The sequence below is a fragment of the Populus trichocarpa genome, chromosome 13 (assembly GCF_000002775.5).
Source record: "Populus trichocarpa isolate Nisqually-1 chromosome 13, P.trichocarpa_v4.1, whole genome shotgun sequence".
In the NCBI taxonomy this organism is placed as follows: Eukaryota; Viridiplantae; Streptophyta; class Magnoliopsida; order Malpighiales; family Salicaceae; genus Populus; species Populus trichocarpa.
The window spans coordinates 2,151,107-2,178,032 of NC_037297.2; the positions used below are offsets into that span (position 1 = coordinate 2,151,107).

The 26,926-nt window shown below is 37.4% G+C and overlaps 2 protein-coding genes across 5 annotated transcripts; both read right to left on the minus strand.

Annotated features, from left to right (window-relative positions):
• Positions 1-993: 993 nt before the first annotated feature.
• LOC7473917 (phytyl ester synthase 1, chloroplastic) lies at positions 994-25,880 on the minus strand. Of its 4 annotated transcripts, none has more exons than XM_052446374.1 (14): positions 25,217-25,880; positions 9,671-10,125; positions 9,376-9,427; positions 8,694-8,749; positions 8,283-8,441; positions 8,064-8,168; positions 7,557-7,663; positions 6,938-7,059; positions 6,108-6,216; positions 4,766-4,899; positions 3,730-4,099; positions 2,187-2,300; positions 1,667-1,752; positions 994-1,543 (listed from the first exon to the last, which is right to left on the minus strand). In XM_052446374.1, exons 2-14 carry the CDS (start codon positions 10,074-10,076, stop codon positions 1,240-1,242), a joined length of 2,124 nt encoding a protein of 707 aa, XP_052302334.1. In that variant the 5' UTR covers positions 10,077-10,125; positions 25,217-25,880; the 3' UTR covers positions 994-1,239. The 4 variants fall into 4 exon arrangements, with proteins under 4 accessions (XP_052302334.1, XP_052302335.1, XP_052302336.1 ...); XM_052446375.1 differs by having other exon boundaries at positions 9,671-10,024; positions 25,217-25,878; XM_052446376.1 differs by lacking the exon at positions 25,217-25,880 and adding an exon at positions 10,126-10,697 and having other exon boundaries at positions 9,671-10,024.
• Positions 16,522-25,218, minus strand: LOC18110994 (phytyl ester synthase 1, chloroplastic). Its single transcript, XM_024583264.2, has 13 exons — positions 24,762-25,218; positions 24,467-24,518; positions 24,125-24,180; positions 23,713-23,871; positions 23,494-23,598; positions 22,987-23,093; positions 22,340-22,461; positions 21,512-21,620; positions 20,171-20,304; positions 19,136-19,505; positions 17,588-17,701; positions 17,069-17,154; positions 16,522-16,945 (listed from the first exon to the last, which is right to left on the minus strand). The coding sequence occupies exons 1-13, from the start codon at positions 25,165-25,167 to the stop codon at positions 16,642-16,644; spliced, it is 2,124 nt and encodes a 707-aa protein (XP_024439032.2). The 5' UTR covers positions 25,168-25,218; the 3' UTR covers positions 16,522-16,641.
• Positions 25,881-26,926: the final 1,046 nt, after the last annotated feature.

Here is a 26,926-nt window from a genome sequence, read left to right on the forward strand (position 1 = left end):
GTCATGCCTGGTTTTAGAACAGTTGTTTGAATGTATCACTATGCCAAAAAAAAGAAAATAAAAAGGATGTATTTGGGTGTCAAAAACCTATACAAAGAACATAGCAAAATGTACGGAAAAGGAATAAAAAATTATTTTATTAAAATTAATCTTTTATCGTACATTACATGTGGTGATTTTTATTTTAATTTTTTTCCTTTCAAGTATGATATTTTAAGAAATTTACGTCAATAGAATTGAGACAAAAGACAATGGGATTGCATGCGAAACACGCACAAAAATGAGCAGCCGTCTCTCCATGTTTATCACGCAGCCGGTGCTTTAGAGCAGTGAATCAACTCTATGGTTTATAGATAGACCATTAATTGTCAGGCAAAAACAAAAAACAAAATGGAAATTAGTAATATCAGTCATAATATGAGAAAAACCAACAAAATAAGATATATAGCTTGGTATTCGTGGGTTAACATATTGATTGTTATTGCTGGAGCATGGAGTAGCTACGAGGGCTGGAGATAGTTTAACAAAAGCAAGAATGTAAGCACTGCACTGAAAGTCTTCACCCTTTCCAGCCGTCGTCTGGCAGCAGGGTATGAAAAGCTGGATCAAGTCTTCTTAGCCAAACTGTTTTCATGAAGTTCAGCTTTAAGGAAGGACCCATCGAGGAGTATAGTTTGGTTTGACATGATAGGAAAAGCTTTCGCAGCCACTATCATAAAGTTCTGGGTTTTAGGTGTAAGGTTCTTACAATTACCTGCTATGGGGTAAATATCTCAGTGGTTCTTATTATCACATTTTCTCTAATCATATGGTTTTTAGGTGATTGATGAATGGGTTTACTCCTGTTATTATCTGGGTTTGGAATCGAAAGAGATCATTAGACTCTAAATATAGATGTCATGCTAGGAAGGGAAATTTTTATAATTTTGATCCTGCACTGCACGATCATTAAAATGATCAGGTTGCACAGAGTTTATGCAAGTAAACTCATGATAAATTAAATTCATCTAATAATTTGATCTTGACCGCGAAGAAATTTAATCGTGATATATACACAGAACCTTATCCAAAAATAACCTAGACATTATAATTAAAATAAATTGGTAAATTAATCTTGACTTATTCTTTTTTTTTTCTCTTGTGATGCTGTGAAAAAAAAATCCTGTGAAGTGATCTGGGAATGTAAAGCACGATACACTGTTCTATCAAGGGAGGCTGCTGCGAGACTCTGGCCATTTTTTAAGGGTCAAATGCTGGAACTTCATGCAAAGGAGAATGTAAAGCACGATACACTGTTCTATCAACGATACTCCTGTAAGGATCCTCCTCTCGTTTCTTCAGAAGATAAGCAATGCAACGTTCAACTTCAGATTTTATGTGCAGGTATAACTGGTTTGCATTTTCTCTGTCTTCAAGGATCTCTTCCTTTCGGTCCTTTGTTTCTATAGGCTTTCCGAATAGAAAATAAAAGCGGCCCGGAACCTTTGGCAGAATACCTGGGAGATATAGTTCTTGGTTGGCAACCTCCCCTTTACTCTTATCCCTATAAGCATACATAAAGTTCTTTGTCAACAAAAATGTATCAACAAGTAGCTCTAGATTCTTATGTTAGCTTGACTTCTACAACCATGCAATGAGTACACAGCATTGCAGGGAGAATAATCACCTTAGTCTTATGGAATTACGATTAGCGTCTCTGATGTAGTCATTGATCACTGGGATTTTCATGAAGTCGTTGTAATCAAGAACCAACTGCAAAATCCAAAGAAATGAATTTTTTTAAAATATAATAAAATGCGGAGAAATTCGATTGCAATCTCAAGTTCAAATAAGGAAGAAAGGGAAAGTTCATGGAAATCTTTGGAGAGGAGCAAGAATTTAAGTGGAAAGTATCAGAAATGCACATCTCAACCAGACTTTGGGACATACACAGTGCATAACTTGCATAATAAGAGCATATAAAATGCTCAAGCTACCGGATTTGTTTGCCAAATTTCTGAGAGATAATGTGCATTTTAACAAATTTCTGCTTCAAAGATATGGGTTTTTTTTTCTTCTATTTTTCCCAAGTTAGCCTTTAGGTAAACAGATATTGAGGAAATAACACAGCAAAAAAAAAGAACGGATCAACAGAATAAGGATCCATGACAAAATATATAAAATATGTGGCAAAAAAAAGGTCTTACTTCTGCTACATCATCTTCTCCTACAGTTCCAAATGGTACAATTGTAGCCCCAAACCTTGCTGCCATTCTCACAAATTCTTGTTGATCGGGCCAAAACAGCTTATATTCTTCACCCTGTAAATTGCAAAAGCTTTGTAATTGAAAAAAAAAGGAAAAAAACAAGCTTTTGGCCAATAAAAAGAAATAAACAATACATTAATAAATCTAAAGAAAAGGTTATGGCAAAATACTTAGCAGCACAAGAGTGGCTCCTGTTTCATGGTAAATGCCTTTATCTTACCTCAAGTCTTCTTTATAAATTAGTAAGGATGAAATCAATGGCCTAGCAGTTTGTAAATGATAGCAGTAACAATGGCATATATACATAAACATGAAACTGAATTTGAAGGATATACCAGTCGAAAATTTAATGCAAAAAAAAAAAAACATTAGACAAGGAAAAGATTTGTGCTTGGGAAGCTATTCATAGTGTAATTTCACTGTCTACTGGTGACCGGTGAGCACTATTAAGCTTTCCTACTTCAACAGCCTAAGCGCATGATTAAAAGGAATAATTTGTACTCCTTTTGGCACCCTTCTTGCCTGCTACTTGTACAATTTCATCCATTAAAAATATGCTGCTGCCTGGGAATCTCAGAAACAGAATCTCAATGATTTTGAAACTCGCTTGAGTTAAAGTTCTTATGCTTATGCACCATGTCACCTACAACTTTTTGTATGAATGCAACAGAACATGCCACTGATATTTTAAACAAACCATCCTCAAGAAATTCACCTAAAAAGCATTCAAGCCAAGTACAAAAAATTTGGCCCTACCATTAATAACCTAATATGAATCTCTCCAAGAGATGCTAAAAGTTAGATTACAACAGAAGCCACGTAACAAAGCTCTCATCAGTTACTATATACCATAATATTTACCACAATTTCTAACATGGAAGCCATATGAAACCTAGTTCCAATAGTTTGAAGTCTTAGTATTTGCACAGTCTATAAACTAATAACCACAGAAACTTGAATTCCACTTCTTATTGTTTTAGTTACTTAACAAACTTTTTAATATATGAAATAGGTGGTCTGATGGTGGCAGCAGCAGCATAATAAGGTTGAAGAAACATAGAGTGTGATGGTAATAGAGTAAGATGACGATGAAGCTACTGTTATAATAAAGTTTTGGTAGGGATAAGAATATGGTGCTTTTGCTGGTGGCACAAAAAAAGGTGCTCTATGCAGTCGGGAGGTGATACTGGTGCTGTTAACAATAGCGGTGGTGAGACATCATCCATGAAGATTATGGAAAGAAATACAAGCCACCTTACATGTATGAAGTGCTAAACATTAGTCTACCAATCTTGGCTGCATAACACTCTGAATAAGAAATGATTTCCAAACTTTTACACTATATCCTCTTGCATACATCTGATTTCCAACAAAGAAATAAAGCAAATACTTTGATGATAAGAAAATTTCGCTTGAAAAATATGATTTTCAGCTTGCCAAAAAAAAAAATTTGTTGAAATTTAACACAAGGAAATTGGCTTACCCTGTTATGAAGGGCTTCTCGGGCTCCTCCAGGATAAAGAAGCACATGAGATTTTGCTGACAGCAAGTTGAAAAGATTGCTGGCTGTGACAGGTACTGCACCCATTACTTTCATCCAATCAGCTAAAGAAAATTCAGGAGATGAAACCCCCTGCCTTTCCCTAAATACAACTGGATGTGTTACACCACGAACCATAATATTTTTCTCTCTCAAGAATTCTGGGACAAGGGAATAAACTTCAAGTCCCATCAACATGTGGTAGCCAACTAATAAGACAGGACCTTCATTTGGAACCCCATGAAGACCTTTCACTATCTTTCCGTCATTCAAAGTTGAGAACATGGCAGAACCAGTAGCAAAGCGTAACAACCTGAAATTCAAACGATTGTGTTATAATCTTGAACCATAGATAAACAAATATATGTGCTGGATGCAAGTTTGCAAGATAGACTAGCTGTTCATGATGGCATGTGGCCAAAGCCTAGGCTGGAAGCATCAAGCTGGGGTATAGCCCAAGGAGACAGGAGTCGCCCCAATACACATATCATGATCAATTAACTTCAAACATAAATATGATTTCCAGAATATATCAACAATTCTTTTAGGAGCTACCTTAGCTACAGAATATATATGCTCATAAGATGTGAGAAATCAACCAAGACCAACCTGAGATTTCAATAGACTTTCTCAAAACAATCATTTTTTTTTTATTTTTGTGCAAGAGGATGTTTATAGTAGAGCCAAGATTTAGACAAAATCAAATGAGAAGGGATAAAGAAACAGATAGTGTTTAGAAATCAGGAAGGATCTGCTTGATGCACGTTGCAAAAGCCTGGCAGGATGTCAGATTTCATGGAAAGAGGCTCTAGCTTGACCAGGATCAAACCTAATGTGATCTTATTTTAAATTTAGTCATAAACTTAAGTCTTAGTAAATGAGATCTAAGCATATCAAATGTTCATATCCAGAAGTTTTCATTAAGAACATATATGTAACAATTAAGAGAACTGTGTACAAAATTGCTCTGCTGAATTACCCAATTACTTCATCATATCCTTGTTTGAATTCTGACATGCTTGGTGGAATAAAGTCTAAGACCAAATCAATCCTCCTTGAACGACGGTATTTTCCAGTACCTTTAATGACAGTAAGCAAATTAACACCACCTTCCTGTACCATCACAGAGAAGAACAGAAACAGGAGAAAACCAGTTATAAAGCAGTCTTCCCATAGCATATAGAAATGAAAGACCGAAAGCCTCATCCTGAGAATATGAGTACAGAGAAATGCTAATGGCCCAATATCTGACACCTTAGAAAGGCAGGTTGAGGAGTATTAAAGTCCTTTCTTATCAATATAACATCGTTCAGTGTACCAGCTAAATATTATAAGTTCTAATTTATATTGATAACACTGTACGAGAAAACCATTTCCATTCATTCTGCGTAGGGGAAATTGTTATCAAATTGGGGATCAAGGGAAGGGGTGGCTATTACACGGATGGAGACCACCTTGATAATAAGATATAACCCTAAATAAACTCCCATCTTCCGAAAGTCAGAATACCAGTGGCAGAATTTATCTCAGAACATTGCATACAAGTACAACTATCATGCCATGTCAACAAAGAATAACCAGCTTCATGGCAAGTGCCAATGGAGGGAAAGACGGGTCATTGAGCATCAAAGAAGATGACACTTGGCAGAAAAACAGAATTACTTTCTGAATTTTTCCACAAAAAGGGTGGTCAGAGAGGATAATCATCGCCATTCTTATATCTAGAAGATAATCCGACTTCTCAATTTTGAAAGGGAAGTGAGTGAAATTTGAGACCTTGAATCTTTGAGCCAGTGCTCAACTGTTTTGACAACTTCAAATATGGGGAGCAAGGATTGGTCATAAACTGAAAAGGCATTTATGTGAAAAGAAACAAAAGCAGCTGCATTCTGAACATGTCAAGAACTTGGCTGCAGAATACACTCAAACTTATTCAGAAAGGCATTGTTACCTGCTGGTAGGCAGGCTACCAGGCTGCCTTAGTGGTTTCTCAAGATAGAACTATTTTCTGAAACTCCTGAGTTAAGGAGTTTCAGAGCACAGGATAATAGGCTCTCATTCCTGGTCACCGTATTAGAAGAATCACTGGGTCTGGTATGCATGATAGCTAGTTGACATGGTACTGACACTGGTCGGTTAAAAGGATGATATATTTACCCAATAGCTAAGACTAAGATGATGATTCGCATTAAACAGATTTAGAATTTTGTTGTGCTCTCGAAATGAATTGTGGAGAATCACACATCATCTAAGTACCCACATGTACATGCTTCCACTTAAATCAGACACAAATATAGATACAACCACTTATTGTCACATACCATTAAAATATTATGCCCATTGTCCTTGAAATAACGAACTGTGCAATTCTTTAATGTTCTTTTCAGACGCTGAGCTTCATCTCCACTAGGAAGCATGTGATCATTTCCACTAAAAGACAAATAAAAGATCAACTTTAAAACTCCTTGACCAGATTTCCATAACCCATCTCAAAGAAAACCATGCATGAAAAGAAATTCGGGTTAAAGAACATATTTCCTGCAATACATAAACATGTTAACCTAACTTAGTAACTGGATATTTCATTGCAGGTCGCAGCATACAGTTGTGCTAAAACAATTACATAAATGAGTACAAATATTCAATTCATGTTGATAAGCCTGGAATGCATATTCTATAGTTAAAAGCTGTCCTCTTCATGGTAGCAACTAAAATAACTCAAGTATGAAGCTAAGAACCTTCAGCGATTTTTAGGGCATTGCAAAGACAGTTTCTTTTAAGGTATGTGCCGAGATTTCTGTGTAAATGATAATGAAACTTGAATCTGCTGGCTATCAACCACATGAAGATGAGAAAAAGAGAAGGGTCCTGGTGGGAAATTATTAGAGCAGCACGCTAGATAGGATGCTATGCTTTCATTAGTCAGTTGTTAAATTTTCCATGCACTATGTCACTTCTATAGTAAAAAACATGTAACATAGAATTAGCAATTAGAGATGCAGAGGGATTAGTGATGAAATCAAGACACGGAAAGAACTAGAGAGAAAATATTCTGAAGGGCTTTTGAACAACATACATATGGAAAAGAGAAGCAATAAAATTGTGCCTGGGATGCAAAGGAACAAGAATAAAAACTCGGAAGAATAAAGACCTTGACAGGACTAGCACTTCAGCTTTCACAGCATGAAGCCTGGAATTAGCATAAGAAGCCGCTGATTTGAGCAGTTTCAACTTCCAAATAAGAGTGTCCTTGGGAATTATATCAACCAAATCCTGGAACATTTTAACATCAGTTCATGGCCTCGGAAAAAGAAATAAACAGTTGAGGAAAAAATGAATAGCAGGACAACAAGCTGAAGGCACATGAAGATTTGTTATATCTAATTAAGATAACCAAAAGAAGTACATGGCACCATTTGGCTGATGTGCAAAAGCAGGTACCATGAGAAGATCCAGTCTGTCAATGCTAGAGACTGTATAGACGCATATTGTGCTAGCAATAGAGTCATAATCAAGTTCAACGCAGAAGAGCAATTGGAAAATATATAATGGGGAATTTATCATGATACAATGAATTAGACAGAGTCATGCAGCAGATGACTATGCACAACATTTTTTATGACAATATTATATCTTTCAGTGTGTGTTTAAGATCTTCAGCATATTATATCAAAATAGAAGATTATAACAGATATAAAATCTTATTGGTTTCTTAAATTTAATAAAATATAATGTGTAAAAGGCTAGGCAGTGCTATCTTCATTTCTTACAGAAAGATGAGGTAGCAAAGCAATGAGATTCTGAAACAATTGTTCAATTTGTAATCTGGGAGGTAGTCTATATTCAATATTGACCCTTGCCATCTCCACTGGATTACCTAGTGTAAGGAAAAAAACAGAGAGAGAGGGTAAATAGCAACAGTGAAGCAATTTGAAATCACAAAACAATACCACTGAATCATGACAATCACAGCTTAACAAGATAACTGACAGAAAAAAGTAATTAAAGAAAGTTTCAACTTCCAGGGAATAAAGATTTTATAAGAAGGCATTTGAAACAAGGTAATCATGTTTTCTGAAGAAAAAAGGAGGAGATCCAAACAATTTTTTCAGAGTAGAAGAACTAAAGTAAAATCATGATAAATCTGTCTGGTTTAAAAATACTAGTAGCATATTGTTCAATACAATGACAGGAATTGGAGTGTGTTTAAGTAGTAACAAAATCTAATTCTGTAACAAAATAATAAATGAAATAATGGAGCAACAGATCATATATACCCATAACAAAGCTAAGAAGATATGGAAGTGCATTGTATAATCCATCAGGCAACGCCTCCCAAAGGGGGATCAGGGGTCGAAGCTGTGACCTGTCAAATGATGTAGCTAAAATAAAAGGGCTAACAAGTCAGACAACAGCAAGGAGCATCAACCAAAGTGTTCTATGAAGAAGTCATCAAGAAGATGAGTGAACAAATTGCTGCATATCTGGAAACTGACCTGGGTTAGCTAGTATCACTACAAGGTCAATTTCAGGATTACGAGCAGCAACAGCAAGAACAAGACATCCCCCGAAGGAATCCCCCACTAGATAAATTGGCTTATTTGGAGATGAGGCATGCTCTAGCCTCACTGTTTCTTCGACAAATTTCACCAGCCCTTCATGCAAAAAAAATCCACTTAAAGCATGGATAGAGAACGATGTTTCCTCAGTGGAAGAGGATAGCCAGACGGCAAAACCCAACATAAAGGTATGAGGATGAGGACAGCACATGCAAGTAAAGTGCAATTTCTGAAGAATTAGAAGATCTAACCATCACAAGTGATAGAAGAAAAGGCAAGCCCAGTTGGCTGAGATTTTAGTTTAACTGTTAAATAACTCAATCAAGTAATCTGATGAAAGGTTAAAACCTTCAAATGGTGTTCGATCATTCACTGGAATATGAAGGCACCTGACTTCAAACACCCTGCAGTTTGACAAAACTCTAAGGTGTAAGCCACCTATTTAGCTGAGCTAAAAATAGCAGAATGAAATGCGAAAGTCAATCATCAGTGATGTGCATTGACTAGTTAAAAACTTTGACCACTTTTCATAATACTGCTACTTTACCAGGTTCTAGTCCACAAGATGACCAGAAACCACACAAGGAAAAACTCTACCCACAAATAACAAGAAAATGAGCGCAAGAAGAGGAATGCACTTGACTTAAAACATAGGTGGCTCCTTTTGCCAATCCATATCCAGATTATATATGTGCATAAAAGCATGCACTAGTGATTTTCATAAAGCCGAATGCAAAAAATTTAAACTGGCTCAAGCAGTTTTAGATAAGAGGACAGGAATTCGGAAGCTACACCCTGTTGATGTGAATTTTCAGGTGGAAAAGTTATCGACAAGAGTAGGGTTTGAGAAATATCATCTCAGAGCAGAACGAAACCTTTTCAGTTCGGTGAGCACCTATTTGAGGTTCTCACACAGTGTGATTTGAACTAACTTTTGTGTCAACATTTCCAATGAACATTTAACAAGTTGATAGTCTAAAAACAACAATAATAGTCATATTGTCATGAAGTAAGAAATAACGAAACTTACTTCCCGAGAGCTTTATGATGCAAAGTCAGGGCCAAGCCAACACCAACAATCCCTGCATGCACGAATACAAAAAACAAATAGCACTGTATTTAATAAAAATCTCAAAAATCACATAGCTAAATGAGGAATTCCAAACATTTTAAATAAAATATTGAAGAGCAAAACAACTCGTTGGAAACTAGATACTCAGAAACTAGAAATCCAGTCCTTCTTTTAACATGTATTCATAGTTTGGAAACCTTGTATCTAAGTTAAATTTCGTATAAGAGTTTACCACAGCGAAGACAATAATTACCAGGGCAAAACAGAAGAATTGGAGAATCTTTTAAAGGCTGCCCACACTCGGTAGGGCAAAACCACCGGGGAGGCCCCCCGTCAGGCCTAATCATCTCCTTGGCTCCTTCAAAAAAATCCTTCGCAGTCTTGGTCCCATAACCGTCATCCCACAAGACATCCAAGTCACTTGAAATAACATCTTTAACGCTCTTTTTCTTAATCCCACACTTTAAGCTCGCATTCCATGAATCAATTCGACCCCCGAATTTTTTATCTTTCTCTCCAATCACTAGAGCGGAATCAGATGGCGATACTTTTGAGTTACCACCACCGCTACCACTTTGAACTCTCACTCGAAACCTAGGAGTAATCTCTGGAGTTGAGAAAAAACAATACATTGCCTGAGAACTAACAACTGATGTCATGGGTTGTATAAGAAATGAACTTATCAAAGCTATATGTATTGCCAAGCACCTCTTAGAAAATATCAGAACCCTTTTCTAAGTACTTGCCAACAGAAGGAGACACAAATGAACAGAAATCTCTTGGAATCTTGTTAACCCAGCACACTATCTTACAGATAACTCAGAATTCCATTTAGGATTCACCAGTTGAACAACTTGGGACTTTCTACTAGCACTTGAAAAGAACCACGATGCTAAAATGCATTAGAGTGTCCACTCAAACAATCAAGACTGATACGACGGCACCCTTTTACCAGAACTTTTAGACCTTTTTCAAGATTCACGAATTGACCAACATGGGACTTCTTTCAAATACCAAAAATTAGCAGAGAAAGAAACTCAAGGACACCATGTACTTGAAAATAGCTAAAAATCCAACAAAACAAGCTAAAAAACAAACCCAAGAATCACTCCAAATTCCAAAGAAAAACTGCCACTCTCCGCTTTCTACAAAAGAGAAAAATATGAACCAAGAAGCAAACCCAGAAAGCAAAATATCACTTGGATGGCTTCTAGATTGTGTACTTGTGCTTCTGCATTTTTATCGCATACGACACAGAAATGCCAACCATAAATGCAAAAATATAATTAATTATATCATCATAATTATAAATAAAAAATTAAGTATGGGGTAATTTGTATAATTTGTGAGTGTAACACCAGCTTTGGACTTGCCTGCTGCTCTTTTAGATATTTGAATGTAGTCTTCTTTTTCGTGTACGATAAACGGATCACTTTCATATTTCCTCTGGCTATGGTCTGGCCAGCTGGCCCCGTCGCGTGGTTTTGCATAGCCATGCAGTTTTCACAGCATAAATTATCTGTGGAGTGTTTGACGTGCACATTTAAAAGGCCGTTGGATTTGTTATTGGTGAAGTGGGACTGCCATAACTGCCATCGTCACTTTCATTAGCTTTAAAGACTTGGAGGGAGTCGTTACGAGATTATTTTAAATTTTCAAGGATTGATTTTATTCAGAAAATTAAGGATTGCTGGCTCCGATCCTATATATGGATATTCACGGGTTATGTTTCTTTATATTCATTAATTAATTATTGAGTAAAAAATTAGATATTTATATTTTATTTATTGATTCCATAACTGTTATATGACTATTATTTAATATTAAAAAAATAATAGCATATATATATATATATGATAAAATGATCAATAGTATATAAGTGTGTATTATGTGAGATATATAAATATTATATTGGATTAAAAAATATATATATATATATTTATTGGAGTCGGATTTTAAGTCAGGTTTTATAAAATTTATACCGTATTTATTATTTTTCAAGTAATATAATTATTTTAAAAAACTTATTTCTTTAGATAAAATCAATTTAAATGGTGGTATTCATTGAGTTTAGATTAAATTGCTATGCATCTCCTTGCTTGGTGAAATCTGTAACTATCCTTGGTTTTGATATGCATGTTCCGCTACCATAAAAATGGAGAATACTGACAGGATATTCTGTCAACATTTAAGAAAGAAATTGTTGATATTAAAAATTATTGATGGAATCCGTAAATCATCATTGAAAAGTAATTTTTAATATTATATCAGTACTGAGAATTGTTGATGGAATGAAAAAATTTAAGAATTGGAATAGCTGACAGGATAATTTTTTTGTCGTAGATTTCATGCGGTGATTTTTAAGTTTTTTTTGTTCCTCCCTAGTATGATTTTTTTAAGAAATTGACGTCAAACAAAAGACAATGAGAAACACGCACAGAAAGGAGCCTGGTTAGCTATACGAATCACAAAAAGGACTTAGAAAACCATCTGTACATGTTTATCACGCAGCCGGTGCTTTAGAGCAGTGAATCAACTCTATGGTTTATAGATAGACCATTAATTGTCAGGCAAAAACAAAAACAAAATGGAAATTAGTAATATCAGTCATAATATGAGAAAAACCAACAAAATAAGATATATAGCTTGGTATTCGTGGGTTAACATATTGATTGTTATTGCTGGAGCATGGAGTAGCTAGGAGGGCTGGAGATAGTTTAACAAAAGCAAGAATGTAAGCACTGCACTGAAAGTCTTCACCCTTTTCAGCCGTCGTCTGGCAGCAGGGTATGAAAAGCTGGATCAAGTCTTCTTAGCCAAACTGTTTTCATGAAGTTCAGCTTTAAGGAAGGACCCATCGAGGAGTATAGTTTGGTTTGACATGATAGGAAAAGCTTTCGCAGCCACTATCATAAAGTTCTGGGTTTTAGGTGTAAGGTTCTTACAATTACCTGCTATGGGGTAAATATCTCAGTGGTTCTTTATCTGACCAGTATCACATTTTCTCTAATCATATGGTTTTTAGGTGATTGATGAATGGGTTTACTCCTGTTATTATCTGGGTTTGGAATCGAAAGAGATCATTAGACTCTAAATATAGATGTCATGCTAGGAAGGGAAATTTTATAATTTTGGTCCTGCACTGCACGATCATTTTATAGCAGGTTGCACAGAGTTTATGCAAGTAAACTCATGATAAATTAAATTCATCTAATAATTTGTTCTTGACCGCGAAGAAATTTAATCATGATATATACACAGAACCTTATCCAAAATTAACCTATGTTGGGGATTCCGGCTCCCCTATGCGCGGATCGGTGGTGTTCTGATAGTTGCACATAGGAGGCTAAGCACACTGACACAATATTTTAAGTGCTTCGGCAAATTGCCTACATTCACGGGAGAGGTTCATTTTATTAGAGATAGAGAAAGGATACAATAAATACATGGAGGAGGAGGATTACATCCACTCTACTCTACTCCCAGCTCTCACACACAGCTGTTGCAGCTGCAGCCATTGCAGCTCTCTCTTTCTCTCTATTCTTTTACACACACTCACGTTCTCTCTCTCTCAACCCTCTCATTTTGCTCTCACAAACATGCCTCTTTTATAGGCAAATATGGTCAACATGGAGGGGCCAATATAGCCTTAAAGCATGCCACTAATTGTGGCACTAGTGGTGCTTCCACTTGCTTGGTGGTGGGGTATTGCCACAAATGGCAATATCCTAACAATCACCCCCTTTGCTATTTGTGTGGGCAATTGTCCTCTTGCTTCTTCAGCACAAGCTTGCATTCTGCATCTTTTCCAAGCTTACCATTCTGAGAGCATCTTCAACACAACATTCCCCTTCGAGCGTATCAATCATACTCGGTCCGGAATGATTTTTCAAGCCTTACACCAAGGCTTACAACACCCCCTCAAACAGAATATTCCCAAGTGCGACAGTCATTATCTGAGTATCTCAGTGTGATCACAAGCTCACCACTCTTCCAAGAGTCTACTCATCCAGGAGTTGCGCCTGCTCTCTGTTCCACCCTAAGAACCACGCCTTACTTCTCCGTGAGTCTCTCGCTCTTAGTCTCAAGAGTCCAGGTAGCTCTCCACCTTTAACCATGGGGGCAGCCCATTAAAGGTTGATCCATATCTGTCTTCATACTCTGAGTATTACAATGCCATTACCGAGCTCACCACCTTGACAAGAGTCAACTCGTTCCCGGAACCTGCGCATGCCCTCTACTTCTTCATAGCAGCCGCGTCTTAATGCTCCACAAGTCACCCACTTATTGTCCAAGGCAAATGTCTTCTAGCTCATTGATCTTTAGCATGGGGGCAATATCCATAAAAGTCAATCATGCATTTGTCTCCATACTCATCATAGCCACTTCATTGGCTATCCATACACCTGTCCACTTATATCTAGCCATCACATTGGCTTTGGGGCGTTCTGAACTGGGCTCATATCGTGGCCCACACACCTTATCCTTAGGTGTCTCCGCTCGTCGTCATGCGGCGGTCTGAAATGGGGCTCTTATCGCGGCCCTCACACCTTTTCTAAAGTGTCTTCACCCGTTGTCATGGGGCGGTCTGATCTTGGGCTTATATCAAGGCCCTCACACCTTCTCTAAGGTGTCTTCGCCCGTTGTCATGGGGCGGTCGCATCCTCCTTCAGCTGAGATGCTTTAAAGTGGCTCCAAAATTCTCTACCACCATGTGCACTATGGGAGAGATTACTGCCACTGACTACATAGAAAAAGAAAGTTGCGGTATACTCCTCGCAATTCTCCACCTCGATTTCTATGTTTGGAGCTTCTGTGTCTTTCTGCTTGACAGCTCCAACTACACCAACTCTCTTTGGTGTCTTCGCCTTTCATCATAGGCGGTCGCCTTTTATCACAGGCGTTTGCACCCCCTCAATTAGGTGCTTCTGCAACAGCTCTCTTTCCATCCTTGCATGCATTGGAAATGTCTTCGCCTGTTGTCTTCATCAAGAGCATAAGAGACTTCCTGTTGTACAACTTCTATATAGTCTCTGCTCTGAGCTTCATCTGGGAACACTTCTTCTCCTTGCATCTGTTGTCTCATTGCAGTACCTTGTTGGATCCTACGGGTACTCCTGTACAATCTCCGTGTGCTCTCGTGCAATTTCTGTTCTCCAGATTTCTCCATATTCCTTGCTTATGTTTGACAGCAGCTCATCCTGTCATAACACCTGTCCAAGTCAAAATAGGGTGCCAATCTTTATCCCCTTGCTGTATTTCTCTTCCATTATCAGGGTCTTCATCAATTCTCCCCTCGAGAAATCACAGTCACCGAATCTAACTTCTTTGGAGAAATCATCACTCCATCATATCCTTGAACATACGGAACCCAACTGTTCCCTTGTGACGTCGTCTTGCTAGTCTTCAACCGTTTCATTACAAACTGCTATATATACGAAAATAGTACCGTATGGATAATCTTTCCACTAAGCAAGTTCCCAGGAAAGATTGGAGGGGTCACACTGGTCCCGCTTAAAACCCAATCTCCTAGACATAACTTCTTAGGCCATATCTATCCATCGTACTGTCTTTCCATATATACAACCATTTGCTAGCTTTGTTGCGGCTTTCATTTACAAGTGATCTGAAAATACTGGTTTAATACATCATTTCTCAACATCTGGCGAGACTACCAGTGCTTAGATTCATCAAGATTGGTCTTCATCAATTTTCACTCTACACCTCTAATTGTCCACTTGATCGGGTGTCCAGAGTGTCCCAATTTTGCCTTCCCTCAAGGCAATTAAAATTTCTCCACTTAGCAGTTCAGCACATGTAATTGGGCAAACATGTGCACCTTCTTCTTCTTCATCTCCATCGACCACCATGATGACCTTCAGATGCCTCCTCATCGGGCAATCTCTTTCGTTAATTCACCACCTCCATTTTTGGTCTCAAATTTCAATGATCGGACCATACCATTGCATCCGGAAAGATCAAATTAGCTGGAAACAAGTCTGAAATCGTCCAAATCGGATTTCAGACGGCTAAGATTTGATCAAAACAATTCTGGCCTGATAAACGGCCCAGATTCAATCTCAGATCCGGTTGCACGTAGACTCCGCTGCACAGAATCTTATCCCTCGGCTTGCAGCTCGGCTCAGCTCAACTTGGCTCGGCTCAACTCGGCTCGGCGCAGCTCGGCTCGGCGCAGCTCGGCTCGCGGCTGGTGACGTGGCAGGTGGGTCCCACCGTGCTGACGTGTCAGCTGACTGGCGCTGACATGGCATGCTGACGCAATGATTACGTCATGATGACGTCATACTCATCCGGGTTTGGCACGCCAGTCGGGTCGTCTGGTATTCGGGTCGGGTCAGCCCATCCGGGCGAAGAAGACGCGTGGCGCGCGTCTGTGCGCGTGGCCAGCCACCCTACCGGAGCGTGACGGCGCGTACGGCCGTTTCCGACGTCCGATTTCGACGCGGTTTTCAACAGTGGCTTCGTCTCTTCCTCCTCTACACAGTGGTATGGTCAAAACACAATTTTGACAACTTTCATTTTTGAGCAAAATCAAACACCCCTTTAAACCATGTGCGCTGATACCAATTGTTGGGGATTCCGGCTCCCCTATGCGCGGATCGGTGGTGTTCTGATAGTTGCCCATAGGAGGCTAAGCACACTGACACAATATTTTACGTGGTTCGGCAAATCGCCTACATCCACGGGAGAGGTTCATTTTATTAGAGATAGAGAAAGGATACAATAAATACATGGAGGAGGAGGATTACGTCCACTCTACTCTACTCCCAGCTCTCACACACAGCTGTTGCAGCTGCTGCAATGGCAGCAAGGCTGCAGCCATTGCAGCTCTCTCTTTCTCTCTATTCTTTTACACACACTCACGTTCTCTCTCTCTCAACCCTCTCATTTTGCTCTCACAAACATGCCTTTTTTATAGGCAAATATGGTCAACATGGAGGGGCCAATATAGCCTTAAAGCATGCCACTAATTGTGGCACTAGTGGTGCTTCCACTTGCTTGGTGGTGGGGTATTGCCACAAATGGCAATATCCTAACAACCTAGACATTATAATTAAAATAAATTGGTAAATTAATCTTGACTTATTCTTTTTTTTTTCTCTTGTGATGCTGTGAAAAAAAAATCCTGTGAAGTGATCTGGGAATGTAAAGCACGATACACTGTTCTATCAAGGGAGGCTGCTGCGAGACTGTGGCCATTTTTTAAGGGTCAAATGCTGGAACTTCATGCAAAGGAGAATGTAAAGCACGATACACTGTTCTATCAACGATACTCCTGTAAGGATCCTCCTCTCGTTTCTTCAAAAGATAAGCAATGCAACGTTCAACTTCAGATTTTATGTGCAGGTATAACTGGTTTGCATTTTCTCTGTCTTCAAGGATCTCTTCCTTTCGGTCCTTTGTTTCTATAGGCTTTCCGAATAGAAAATAAAAGCGGCCCGGAACCTTTGGCAGAATACCTGGGAGATATAGTTCTTGGTTGGCAACCTCCCCTTTACTCTTATCCCTATAAGCATACATAAAGTTCTTTGTCAACAAAAATGTATCAACAAGTAGCTCTAGATTCTTATGTTAGCTTGACTTCTACAACCATGCAATGAGTACACAGCATTGCAGGGAGAATAATCACCTTAGTCTTATGGAATTACGATTAGCGTCTCTGATGTAGTCATTGACCACTGGGATTTTCATGAAGTCATTGTAATCAAGAACCAACTGCAAAATCCATAGAAACTAATTTTTAAAAATAAAATAAAATGCGGAGAAATTCGATTGCAATCTCAAGTTCAAATATGGAAGAAAGGGAAAGTTCATGGAAATCTTTGGAGAGGAGCAAGAATTTAAGTGGAAAGTATCAGAAATGCACATCTCAACCAGACTTTGGGACATACACAGTGCATAACTTGCATAATAAGAGCATATAAAATGCTCAAGCTACCGGATTTGTTTGCCAAATTTCTGAGAGATAATGTGCATTTTAACAAATTTCTGCTTCAAAGATATAGGTTTTTTTCCTTCTATTTTTCCCAAGTTAGCCTTTAGGTAAACAGATATTGAGGAAATAACACAGCAAAAAAAAAGAACGGATCAACAGAATAAGGATCCATGACAAAATATATAATAATATGTGGCAAAAAAAAGGTCTTACTTCTGCTACATCATCTTCTCCTACAGTTCCAAATGGTACAATTGTAGCCCCAAACCTTGCTGCCATTCTCACAAATTCTTGTTGATCGGGCCAAAACAGCTTATATTCTTCACCCTGTAAATTGCAAAAGCTTTGTAATTGAAAAAAAAAGGAAAAAAACAAGCTTTTGGCCAATAAAAAGAAATAAACAATACATAAATAAATCTAAAGAAAAGGTTATGGCAAAATACTTAGCAGCACAAGAGTGGCTCCTGTTTCATGGTAAATGCCTTTATCTTACCTCAAGTCTTCTTTATAAATTAGTAAGGATGAAATCAATGGCCTAGCAGTTTGTAAATGATAGCAGTAACAATGGCATATATACATAAACATGAAACTGAATTTGAAGGATATACCAGTCGAAAATTTAATGCAAAAAAAAAAAAAACATTAGACAAGGAAAAGATTTGTGCTTGGGAAGCTATTCATAGTGTAATTTCACTGTCTACTGGTGACTGGTGAGCACTATTAAGCCTTCCTACTTCAACAGCCTAAGCGCATGATTAAAAGGAATAATTTGTACTCCTTTTGGCACCCTTCTTGCCTGCTACTTGTACAATTTCATCCATTAAAAATATGCTGCTGCCTGGGAATCTCAGAAACAGAATCTCAATGATTTTGAAACTCGCTTGAGTTAAAGTTCTTATGCTTATGCACCATGTCACCTACAACTTTTTGTATGAATGCAACAGAACATGCCACTGATATTTTAAACAAACCATCCTCAAGAAATTCACCTAAAAAGCATTCAAGCCAAGTACAAAAAATTTGGCCCTACCATTAATAACCTAATATGAATCTCTCCAAGAGATGCTAAAAGTTAGATTACAACAGAAGCCACGTAACAAAGCTCTCATCAGTTACTATATACCATAATATTTACCACAATTTCTAACATGGAAGCCATATGAAACCTAGTTCCAATAGTTTGAAGTCTTAGTATTTGCACAGTCTATAAACTAATAACCACAGAAACTTGAATTCCACTTCTTATTGTTTTAGTTACTTAACAAACTTTTTAATATATGAAATAGGTGGTCTGATGGTGGCAGCAGCAGCATAATAAGGTTGAAGAAACATAGAGTGTGATGGTAATAGAGAAAGATGACGATGAAGCTACTGTTATAATAAAGTTTTGGTAGGGATAAGAATATGGTGCTTTTGCTGGTGGCAAAAAAAAAGTTGCTCTATGCAGTCGGGAGGTGATACTGGTGCTGTTAACAATAGCGGTGGTGAGACATCATCCATGAAGATTATGGAAAGAAATACAAGCCACCTTACATGTATGAAGTGCTAAACATTAGTCTACCAATCTTGGCTGCATAACACTCTGAATAAGAAATGATTTCCAAACTTTTACACTATATCCTCTTGCTTACATCTAATTTCCAACAAAGAAATAAAGCAAATACTTTGATGATAAGAAAATTTCGCTTGAAAAATATGATTTTCAGCTTGCCAAAAAAATAAATAAATTTGTTGAAATTTGACACAAGGAAATTGGCTTACCCTGTTATGAAGGGCTTCTCGGGCTCCTCCAGGATAAAGAAGCACATGAGATTTTGTTGACAGCAAGTTGAAAAGATTGCTGGCTGTGACAGGTACTGCACCCATTACTTTCATCCAATCAGCTAAAGAAAATTCAGGAGATGAAACCCCCTGCCTTTCCCTAAATACAACTGGATGCACTACAACACGAACCATAATATTTTTCTCTCTCAAGAATTCTGGGACAAGGGAATAAATTTCAAGTCCCATCAACATGTGGTTGCCAACTAATAAGACAGGACCTTCATTTGGAACCCCATGAAGACCTTTCACTATCTTTCCGTCATTCAAAGTTGAGAACATGGCAGAACCAGTAGCAAAGCGTAACAACCTGAAATTCAAACGATTGTGTTATAATCTTGAACCATAGATAAACAAATATATGTGCTGGATGCAAGTTTGCAAGATAGACTAGCTGTTCATGATGGCATGTGGCCAAAGCCTAGGCTGGAAGCATCAAGCTGGGGTATAGCCCAAGGAGACAGGAGTCGCCCCAATACACATATCATGATCAATTAACTTCAAACATAAATATGATTTCCAGAATATATCAACAATTCTTTTAGGAGCTACCTTAGCTACAGAATATATATGCTCATAAGATGTGAGAAATCAACCAAGACCAACCTGAGATTTCGATAGACTTTCTCAAAACAATCATTTTTATTTTTTTTTGTGCAAGACGATGTTTATAGTAGAGCCAAGATTTAGACAAAATCAAATGAGAAGGGATAAAGAAACAGAAAGTGTTTAGAAATTAGGAAGGATCTGCTTGATGCACGTTGCAAAAGCCAGGCAGGATGCCAGATTTCATGGAAAGAGGCTCTAGCTTTACCAGGATCAAACCTAATGTGATCTTATTTTAAATTTAGTCATAAACTTAAGTCTTAGTAAATCAGATCTAAGCATATCAAATGTTCATATCCAGAAGTTTTCATTAAGAACATATATGTAACAATTAAGAGAACTGTGTACAAAATTGCTCTGCTGAATTACCCAAATACTTCATCATATCCTTGTTTGAATTCTGACATGCTTGGTGGAATAAAGTCTAAGACCAAATCAATCCTCCTTGAACGACGGTATTTTCCAGTACCTTTAATGACAGCAAGAAAATTAACACCACCTTCCTGTACCATCACAGAGAAGAACAGAAACAGGAGAAAACCAGTTATAAAGCAGTCTTCCCATAGCATATAGAAATGAAAGACCGAAAGCCTCATCCTGAGAATATGAGTACAGACAAATGTTAATGGCCCAATATCTGACACATTAGAAAGGCAGGTTGAGGAGTATTAAAGTCCTTTCTTATGAACATAACATCGTTCAATGTACCAGCTAAATATTATAAGTTCTAATTTATATTGATAACACTGTACGAGAAAACCATTTCCATTCATTCTGCGTAGGGGAAATTGTTATCAAATTGGGGATCAAGGGAAGGGGCGGCTATTACACGGATGGAGACCACCTTGATAATAAGATATAACCCTAAATAAACTCCCATCTTCCGAAAGTCAGAAAACCAGTGGCAGAATTTATCTCAGAACATTGCATACAAGTACAACTATCATGCCATGTCAACAAAGAATAACCAGCTTCATGGCAAGTGCTAATGGAGGGAAAGACGGGTCATTGAGCATCAAAGAAGATGACACTTGGCAGAAAAACAGAATTACTTTCTGAATTTTTCCACAAAAAGGGTGGTCAGAGAGGATAATCATCGCCATTCTTATATCTAGAAGATAATCCGACTTCTCAATTTTGAAAGGGAAGTGAGTGAAATTTGAGACCTTGAATCTTTCAGCTAGTGCTCAACTGTTTTGACAACTTCAAATATGGGGAGCAAGGATTGGTCATAAACTGAAAAGGCATTTATGTGAAAAGAAACAAAAGCAGCTGCATTCTGAACATGTCAAGAACTTGGCTGCAGAATACACTCAAACTTATTCAGAAAGGCATTGTTACCTGCTGGTAGGCAGGCTACCAGGCTGCCTTAGTGGTTTCTCAAGATAGAACTATTTTCTGAAACTCCTGAGTTAAGGAGTTTCAGAGCACAGGATAATAGGCTCTCATTCCTGGTCACCGTATTATAAGAATCACTGGGTCTGGTATGCATGATAGCTAGTTGACATGGTACTGACACTGGTCGGTTAAAAGGATGATATCTTTACTCAATAGCTAAGACTAAGATGATGATTCGCATTAAACAGATTAGAATTTTGTTGTGCTCTCGAAATGAATTGTGGAGAATCACACATCATCTAAGTACCCACATGTACATGCTTCCACTTAAATCAGACACAAATATAGATACAACCACTTATTGTCACATACCATTAAAATATTATGACCATTGTCCTTGAAATAACGAACTGTGCAATTCTTTAATGTTCTTTTCAGACGCTGAGCTTCATCTCCACTAGGAAGCATGTGATCATTTCCACTAAAAGACAAATAAAAGATCAACTTTAAAACTCCTCGACCAGATTTCCATAACCCGTCTCAAAGAAAACCAAGCATGAAAAGAAATTCGGGTTAAAGAACATATTTCCTGCAATACATAAACATGTCAACCTAACTTAGTAACTGGATATTTCATTGCAGGTCGCAGCATACAGTTGTGCTAAAACAATTACATAAATGAGTACAAATATTCAATTCATGTTGATAAGCCTGGAATGCATATTCTATAGTTAAAAGCTGTCCTCTTCATGGTAGCAACTAAAATAACTCAAGTATGAAGCTAAGAACCTTCAGCGATTTTTAGGGCATTGCAAAGACAGTTTCTTTTAAGGTATGTGCCGAGATTTCTGTGTAAATGATAATGAAACTTGAATCTGCTGGCTATCAACCACATGAAGATGAGAAAAAGAGAACGGTGCTGGTGGGAAATTATTAGAGCATCACGCTAGATAGGATGCTATGCTTTCATTAGTCAGTTGTTAAATTTTCCATGCACTAGGTCACTTCTATAGTAAAAAACATGTAACATAGAATTAGCAATTAGAGATGCAGAGTGATTAGTGATGAAATCACGACATAGAAAGAACTAGAGAGAATATTCTGAAGGGCTTTTGAAAAACATACATATGGAAAAGAGAAGCAATAAAATTGTGCCTGGGATGCAAAGGAACAAGAATAAAAACTCGGAAGAATAAAGACCTTGACAGGACTAGCACTTCAGCTTTCACAGCATGAAGCCTGGAATTAGCATAAGAAGCCGCTGATTTGAGCAGTTTCAACTTCCAAATAAGAGTGTCCTTGGGAATTATATCAACCAAATCCTGGAACATTTTAACATCAGTTCATGGCCTCGGAAAAAGAAATAAAGAGTTGAGGAAAAAATGAATAGCAGGACAACAAGCTGAAGGCACATGAAGATTTGTTATATCTAATTAAGATAACCAAAAGAAGTACATTGCACCATTTGGCTGATGTGCAAAAGCAGGTACCATGAGAAGATCCAGTCTGTCAATGCTAGAGACTGTATAGACGCATATTGTGCTAGCAATAGAGTCATAATCAAGTTCAACGCAGAAGAGCAATTGGAAAATATATAATGGGGAATTTATCATATGATACAATGAATTAGACAGAGTCATGCAGCAGATGACTATGCACAACCTATCCTGCTTTTGCCTATTAGAATCATTTTTTATGACAATATTACATCTTTCAGTGTGTGTTTAAGATCTTCAGCATATTATATCAAAATAGAAGATTATAACAGATATAAAATCTTATTGGTTTCTTAAATTTAATAAAATATAACGTGTAAAAGGCTAGGCAGTGCTATCTTCATTTCTTACAGAAAGATGAGGTAGCAAAGCAATGAGATTCTGAAACAATTGTTCAATTTGTAATCTGGGAGGTAGTCTATAGTCAATATTGACCCTTGCCATCTCCACTGGATTACCTAGTGTAAGGAAAAAAACAGAGAGAGAGGGTAAATAGCAACAGTGAAGCAATTTGAAATCACAAAACAATACCACTGAATGATGACAATCACAGCTTAACAAGATAACTGACAGAAAAAAGTTATTAAAGAAAGTTTCAACTTCCAGGGAAAAAAGCTTTTATAAGAAGGCATTTGAAACAAGGTAATCATGTTTTCTGAAGAAAAAAGGAGGAGATCCAAACAATTTTTTCAGAGTAGAAGAACTAAAGTAAAATCATGATAAATCTGTCTGGTTTAAAAATACTAGTAGCATATTGTTCAATACAATGACAGGAATTGGAATGTGTTTAAGTAGTAACAAAATCTAATTCTGTAACAAAATAATAAATGAAATAATGGAGCAACAGATCATATATACCCATAACAAAGCTAAGAAGATATGGAAGTGCATTGTATAATCCATCAGGCAACGCCTCCCAAAGGGGGATCAGGGGTCGAAGCTGTGACCTGTCAAATGATGTAGCTAAAATAAAAGGGCTAACAAGTCAGACAACAGCAAGGAGCACCAACCAAAGTGTTCTATGAAGAAGTCATCAAGAAGATGAGTGAACAAATTGCTGCATATCTGGAAACTGACCTGGGTTAGCTAGTATCACTACAAGGTCAATTTCAGGATTACGAGCAGCAACAGCAAGAACAAGACATCCCCCGAAGGAATCCCCCACTAGATAAATTGGCTTATTTGGAGATGAGGCATGCTCTAGCCTCACTGTTTCTTCGACAAATTTCACCAGCCCTTCATGCAAAAAAAAATCCACTTAAAGCATGGATAGAGAACGATGTTTCCTCAGTGGAAGAGGATAGCCAGAAGGCAAAACCCAACATAAAGGTATGAGGATGAGGACAGCACATGCAAGTAAAGTGCAATTTCTGAAGAATTAGAAGATCTAACCATCACAAGTGATAGAAGAAAAGGCAAGCACAGTTGGCTGAGATTTTAGTTTAACTTTTAAATAACTCAATCAAGTAATCTGATGAAAGGTTAAAACCTTCAAATGGTGTTCGATCATTCACTGGAATATGAAGGCACCTGACTTCAAACACCCTGCAGTTTGACAAAACTCTTAGGACAGGAATTCGGAAGCTACACCCTGTTGATGTGAATTTTCAGGTGGAAAAGTTATAGACAACAGTAGGGTTTGGGAAATATCATCACAGAGCAGAACAAAACCTTTTCAGCACTGTGAGCACCTATTTGAGGTTCTCACACAGTGTGATTTGAACTAGCTTTTGTGTCAACATTTCCAATGAACATTTAACAAGTTGATGGTCCAAAAACAACAATAATAGTCATCGCGATTGTCATGCAGTAAGAAATAACAAAAACTTACTTCCCGAGAGCTTTATGATGCAAAGTCAGGGCCAAGCCAACACCAACAATCCCTGCATGCACGAATACAAAAAAAAAATAGCACTGTATTTAATAAAAATCTCAAAAATCACATACCTAAATGAGGAATTCCAAAGATTTTAAATAAAATATTGAAGAGCAAAACAACTCGTTGGAAACTAGATACTCAGAAACTAGAAATCCAGTCCTTCTTTTAACATGTATTCATAGTTTGGAAACCTTGTATCTAAGTTAAATTTCATGTAAGAGTTTACCACAGCGAAGACAATAATTACCAGGGCAAAACAGAAGAATTGGAGAATCTTTTAAAGGCTGCCCACAGTCGTTAGGGCAAAACCACCGGGGAGGCCCCCCGTCAGGCCTAATCATCTCCTTGGCTCCTTCAAAAAAATCCTTCGCAGTCTTGGTCCCATAACCGTCATCCCACAAGACATCCAAGTCACTTGAAATAACATCTTTAACGCTCTTTTTCTTAATCCCACACTTTAAGCTCGCATTCCATGAATCAATTCGACCCCCGAATTTTTTATCTTTCTCTCCAATCACTAGAGCGGAATCAGATGGCGATACTTTTGAGTTACCACCACCGCTACCACTTTGAACTCTCACTCGAAACCTAGGAGTAATCTCTGGAGTTGAGAAAAAACAATACATTGCCTGAGAACTAACAACTGATGTCATGGGTTGTATAAGAAATGAACTTATCAAAGCTATATGTATTGCCCAGCACCTCTTAGAAAATATCAGAACCCTTTTCTAAGTAATTGCCAACAGAAGGAGACACAAATGAACAGAAATCTCTTGGAATGTTGTTAACCCAGCACACTATCTTACAGATAACTCAGAATTCCTTTTAGGATTCACCAGTTGAACAACTTGGGACTTTCTACTAGCACTTGAAAAGAACCACGATGCTAAAATGCATTAGAGTGTCCACTCAAACAATCAAGACTGATACGACGGCACCCTTTTACCAGAACTGTTAGACCTTTTTCAAGTTTCAGAAATTGACCAACATGGGACTTCTTTCAAATACCAAAAATTAGCAGAGAAAGAAACTCAAGGACACCATGTACTTGAAAATAGCTAAAAATCCAACAAAAAAAGCTAAAAAACAAACCCAAGAATCACTCCAAATTCCAAAGAAAAACTGCCACTCTCCGCTTTCTACAAAAGAGAAAAATATGAACCAAGAAGCAAACCCAGAAAGCAAAATATCACTTGGATGGCTTCTAGATTGTGTACTTGTGCTTCTGCAGTTTTATCGCATACGACACAGAAATGCCAACCATAAATGCAAAAATATAATTAATTATATCATCATAATTATAAATAAAAAATTGAGTATGGGGTAATTTGTATAATTTGTGAGTGTAACACCAGCTTTGGACTTGCCTGCTGCTCTTTTAGATATTTGAATGTAGTCTTCTTTTTCGTGTACGATAAACGGATCACTTTCATATTTCCTCTGGCCAGCTGGCCCCGTCGCGTGGTTTTACATAGCCATGCAGTTTTCACAGCATAAATTATCTGTGGAGTGTTTGACGTGCACATTTAAAAGGCTGTTGGATTTGTTATTGGTGAAGTGGGACTGCCATAACTGCCATCGTCACTTTCATTAGCTTTAAAGACTTGGAGGGAGTCGTTACGAGATTATTTTAAATTTTCAAGGATTGATTTTATTCAGAAAATTAAGGATTGCTGGCTCCGATCCTATATATGGATATTCACGGGTTATGTTTCTTTATATTCATTAATTAATTATTGAGTAAAAAATTAGATATTTATATTTTATTTATTGATTCCATAACTGTTATATGACTATTATTTAATATTAAAAAAATAATAACATATATATATATATATGATAAAATGATCAATAGTATATAAGGGTGTATTATGTGAGATATATAAATATTATATTGGATTCAAAAAAAAAAAAAATATATATATATATATATATATATTTATTGGAGTAGGATTTTAAGTCAGGTTTTATAAAATTTATACCGTATTTATTATTTTTCAAGTAATATAACTATTTTAAAAAACTTATTTTTTTAGATAAAATCAATTTAAATGGTGGTATTCATTGAGTTTAGATTAAATTGCTATGCACCTCCTTGCTTGGTGAAAGGGGTTAATCTCAAAATAAAGAGGCGGCCAGCAGCCATCGCTTTCCTTTCTTATATATATTGAGAAAGGAAAGCATTGAGAAAGGAAAGCGATGGCTGCTGGCCGCCTCTTTACTTTGAGATTAATCCCTTTATATATATATATATATATTGCCATCAAATGTATACTTGGCCTTGAAAGTTATGGCCATCTGCCTCCCACTATCTCCAGAGAAGTGGCTATGAGCCTACAGAACGTACCACTATCTCCAGAGAAGTGGCTATGAGCCTTTCCTTTTTGTTCAAAAATTTTTTAGCTTTTTCTG

Bases quoted from the DNA above. Each gene is read 5' to 3' on its own strand.
- LOC7473917 (XM_052446374.1), bottom strand. From the start codon at position 10,076: ATGACATCAGTTGTTAGTTCTCAGGCAATGTATTGTTTTTTCTCAACT. The intron at 6,217-6,937 runs GTCTTTATTCTT...TTTGTCTTTTAG, and splicing joins GAAGTGCTAGTCCTGTCAAG to TGGAAATGATCACATGCTTC. The intron at 2,301-3,729 runs GTAAGCCAATTT...TGCAATTTACAG, and splicing joins GAGAAGCCCTTCATAACAGG to GGTGAAGAATATAAGCTGTT.
- LOC18110994 (XM_024583264.2), bottom strand. From the start codon at position 25,167: ATGACATCAGTTGTTAGTTCTCAGGCAATGTATTGTTTTTTCTCAACT. The intron at 23,094-23,493 runs GTATATATGATC...TCCTTACACTAG, and splicing joins TCTTCTTAGCTTTGTTATGG to GTAATCCAGTGGAGATGGCA. The intron at 19,506-20,170 runs GTAATTCAGCAG...TTTGAATTTCAG, and splicing joins GGATATGATGAAGTATTTGG to GTTGTTACGCTTTGCTACTG.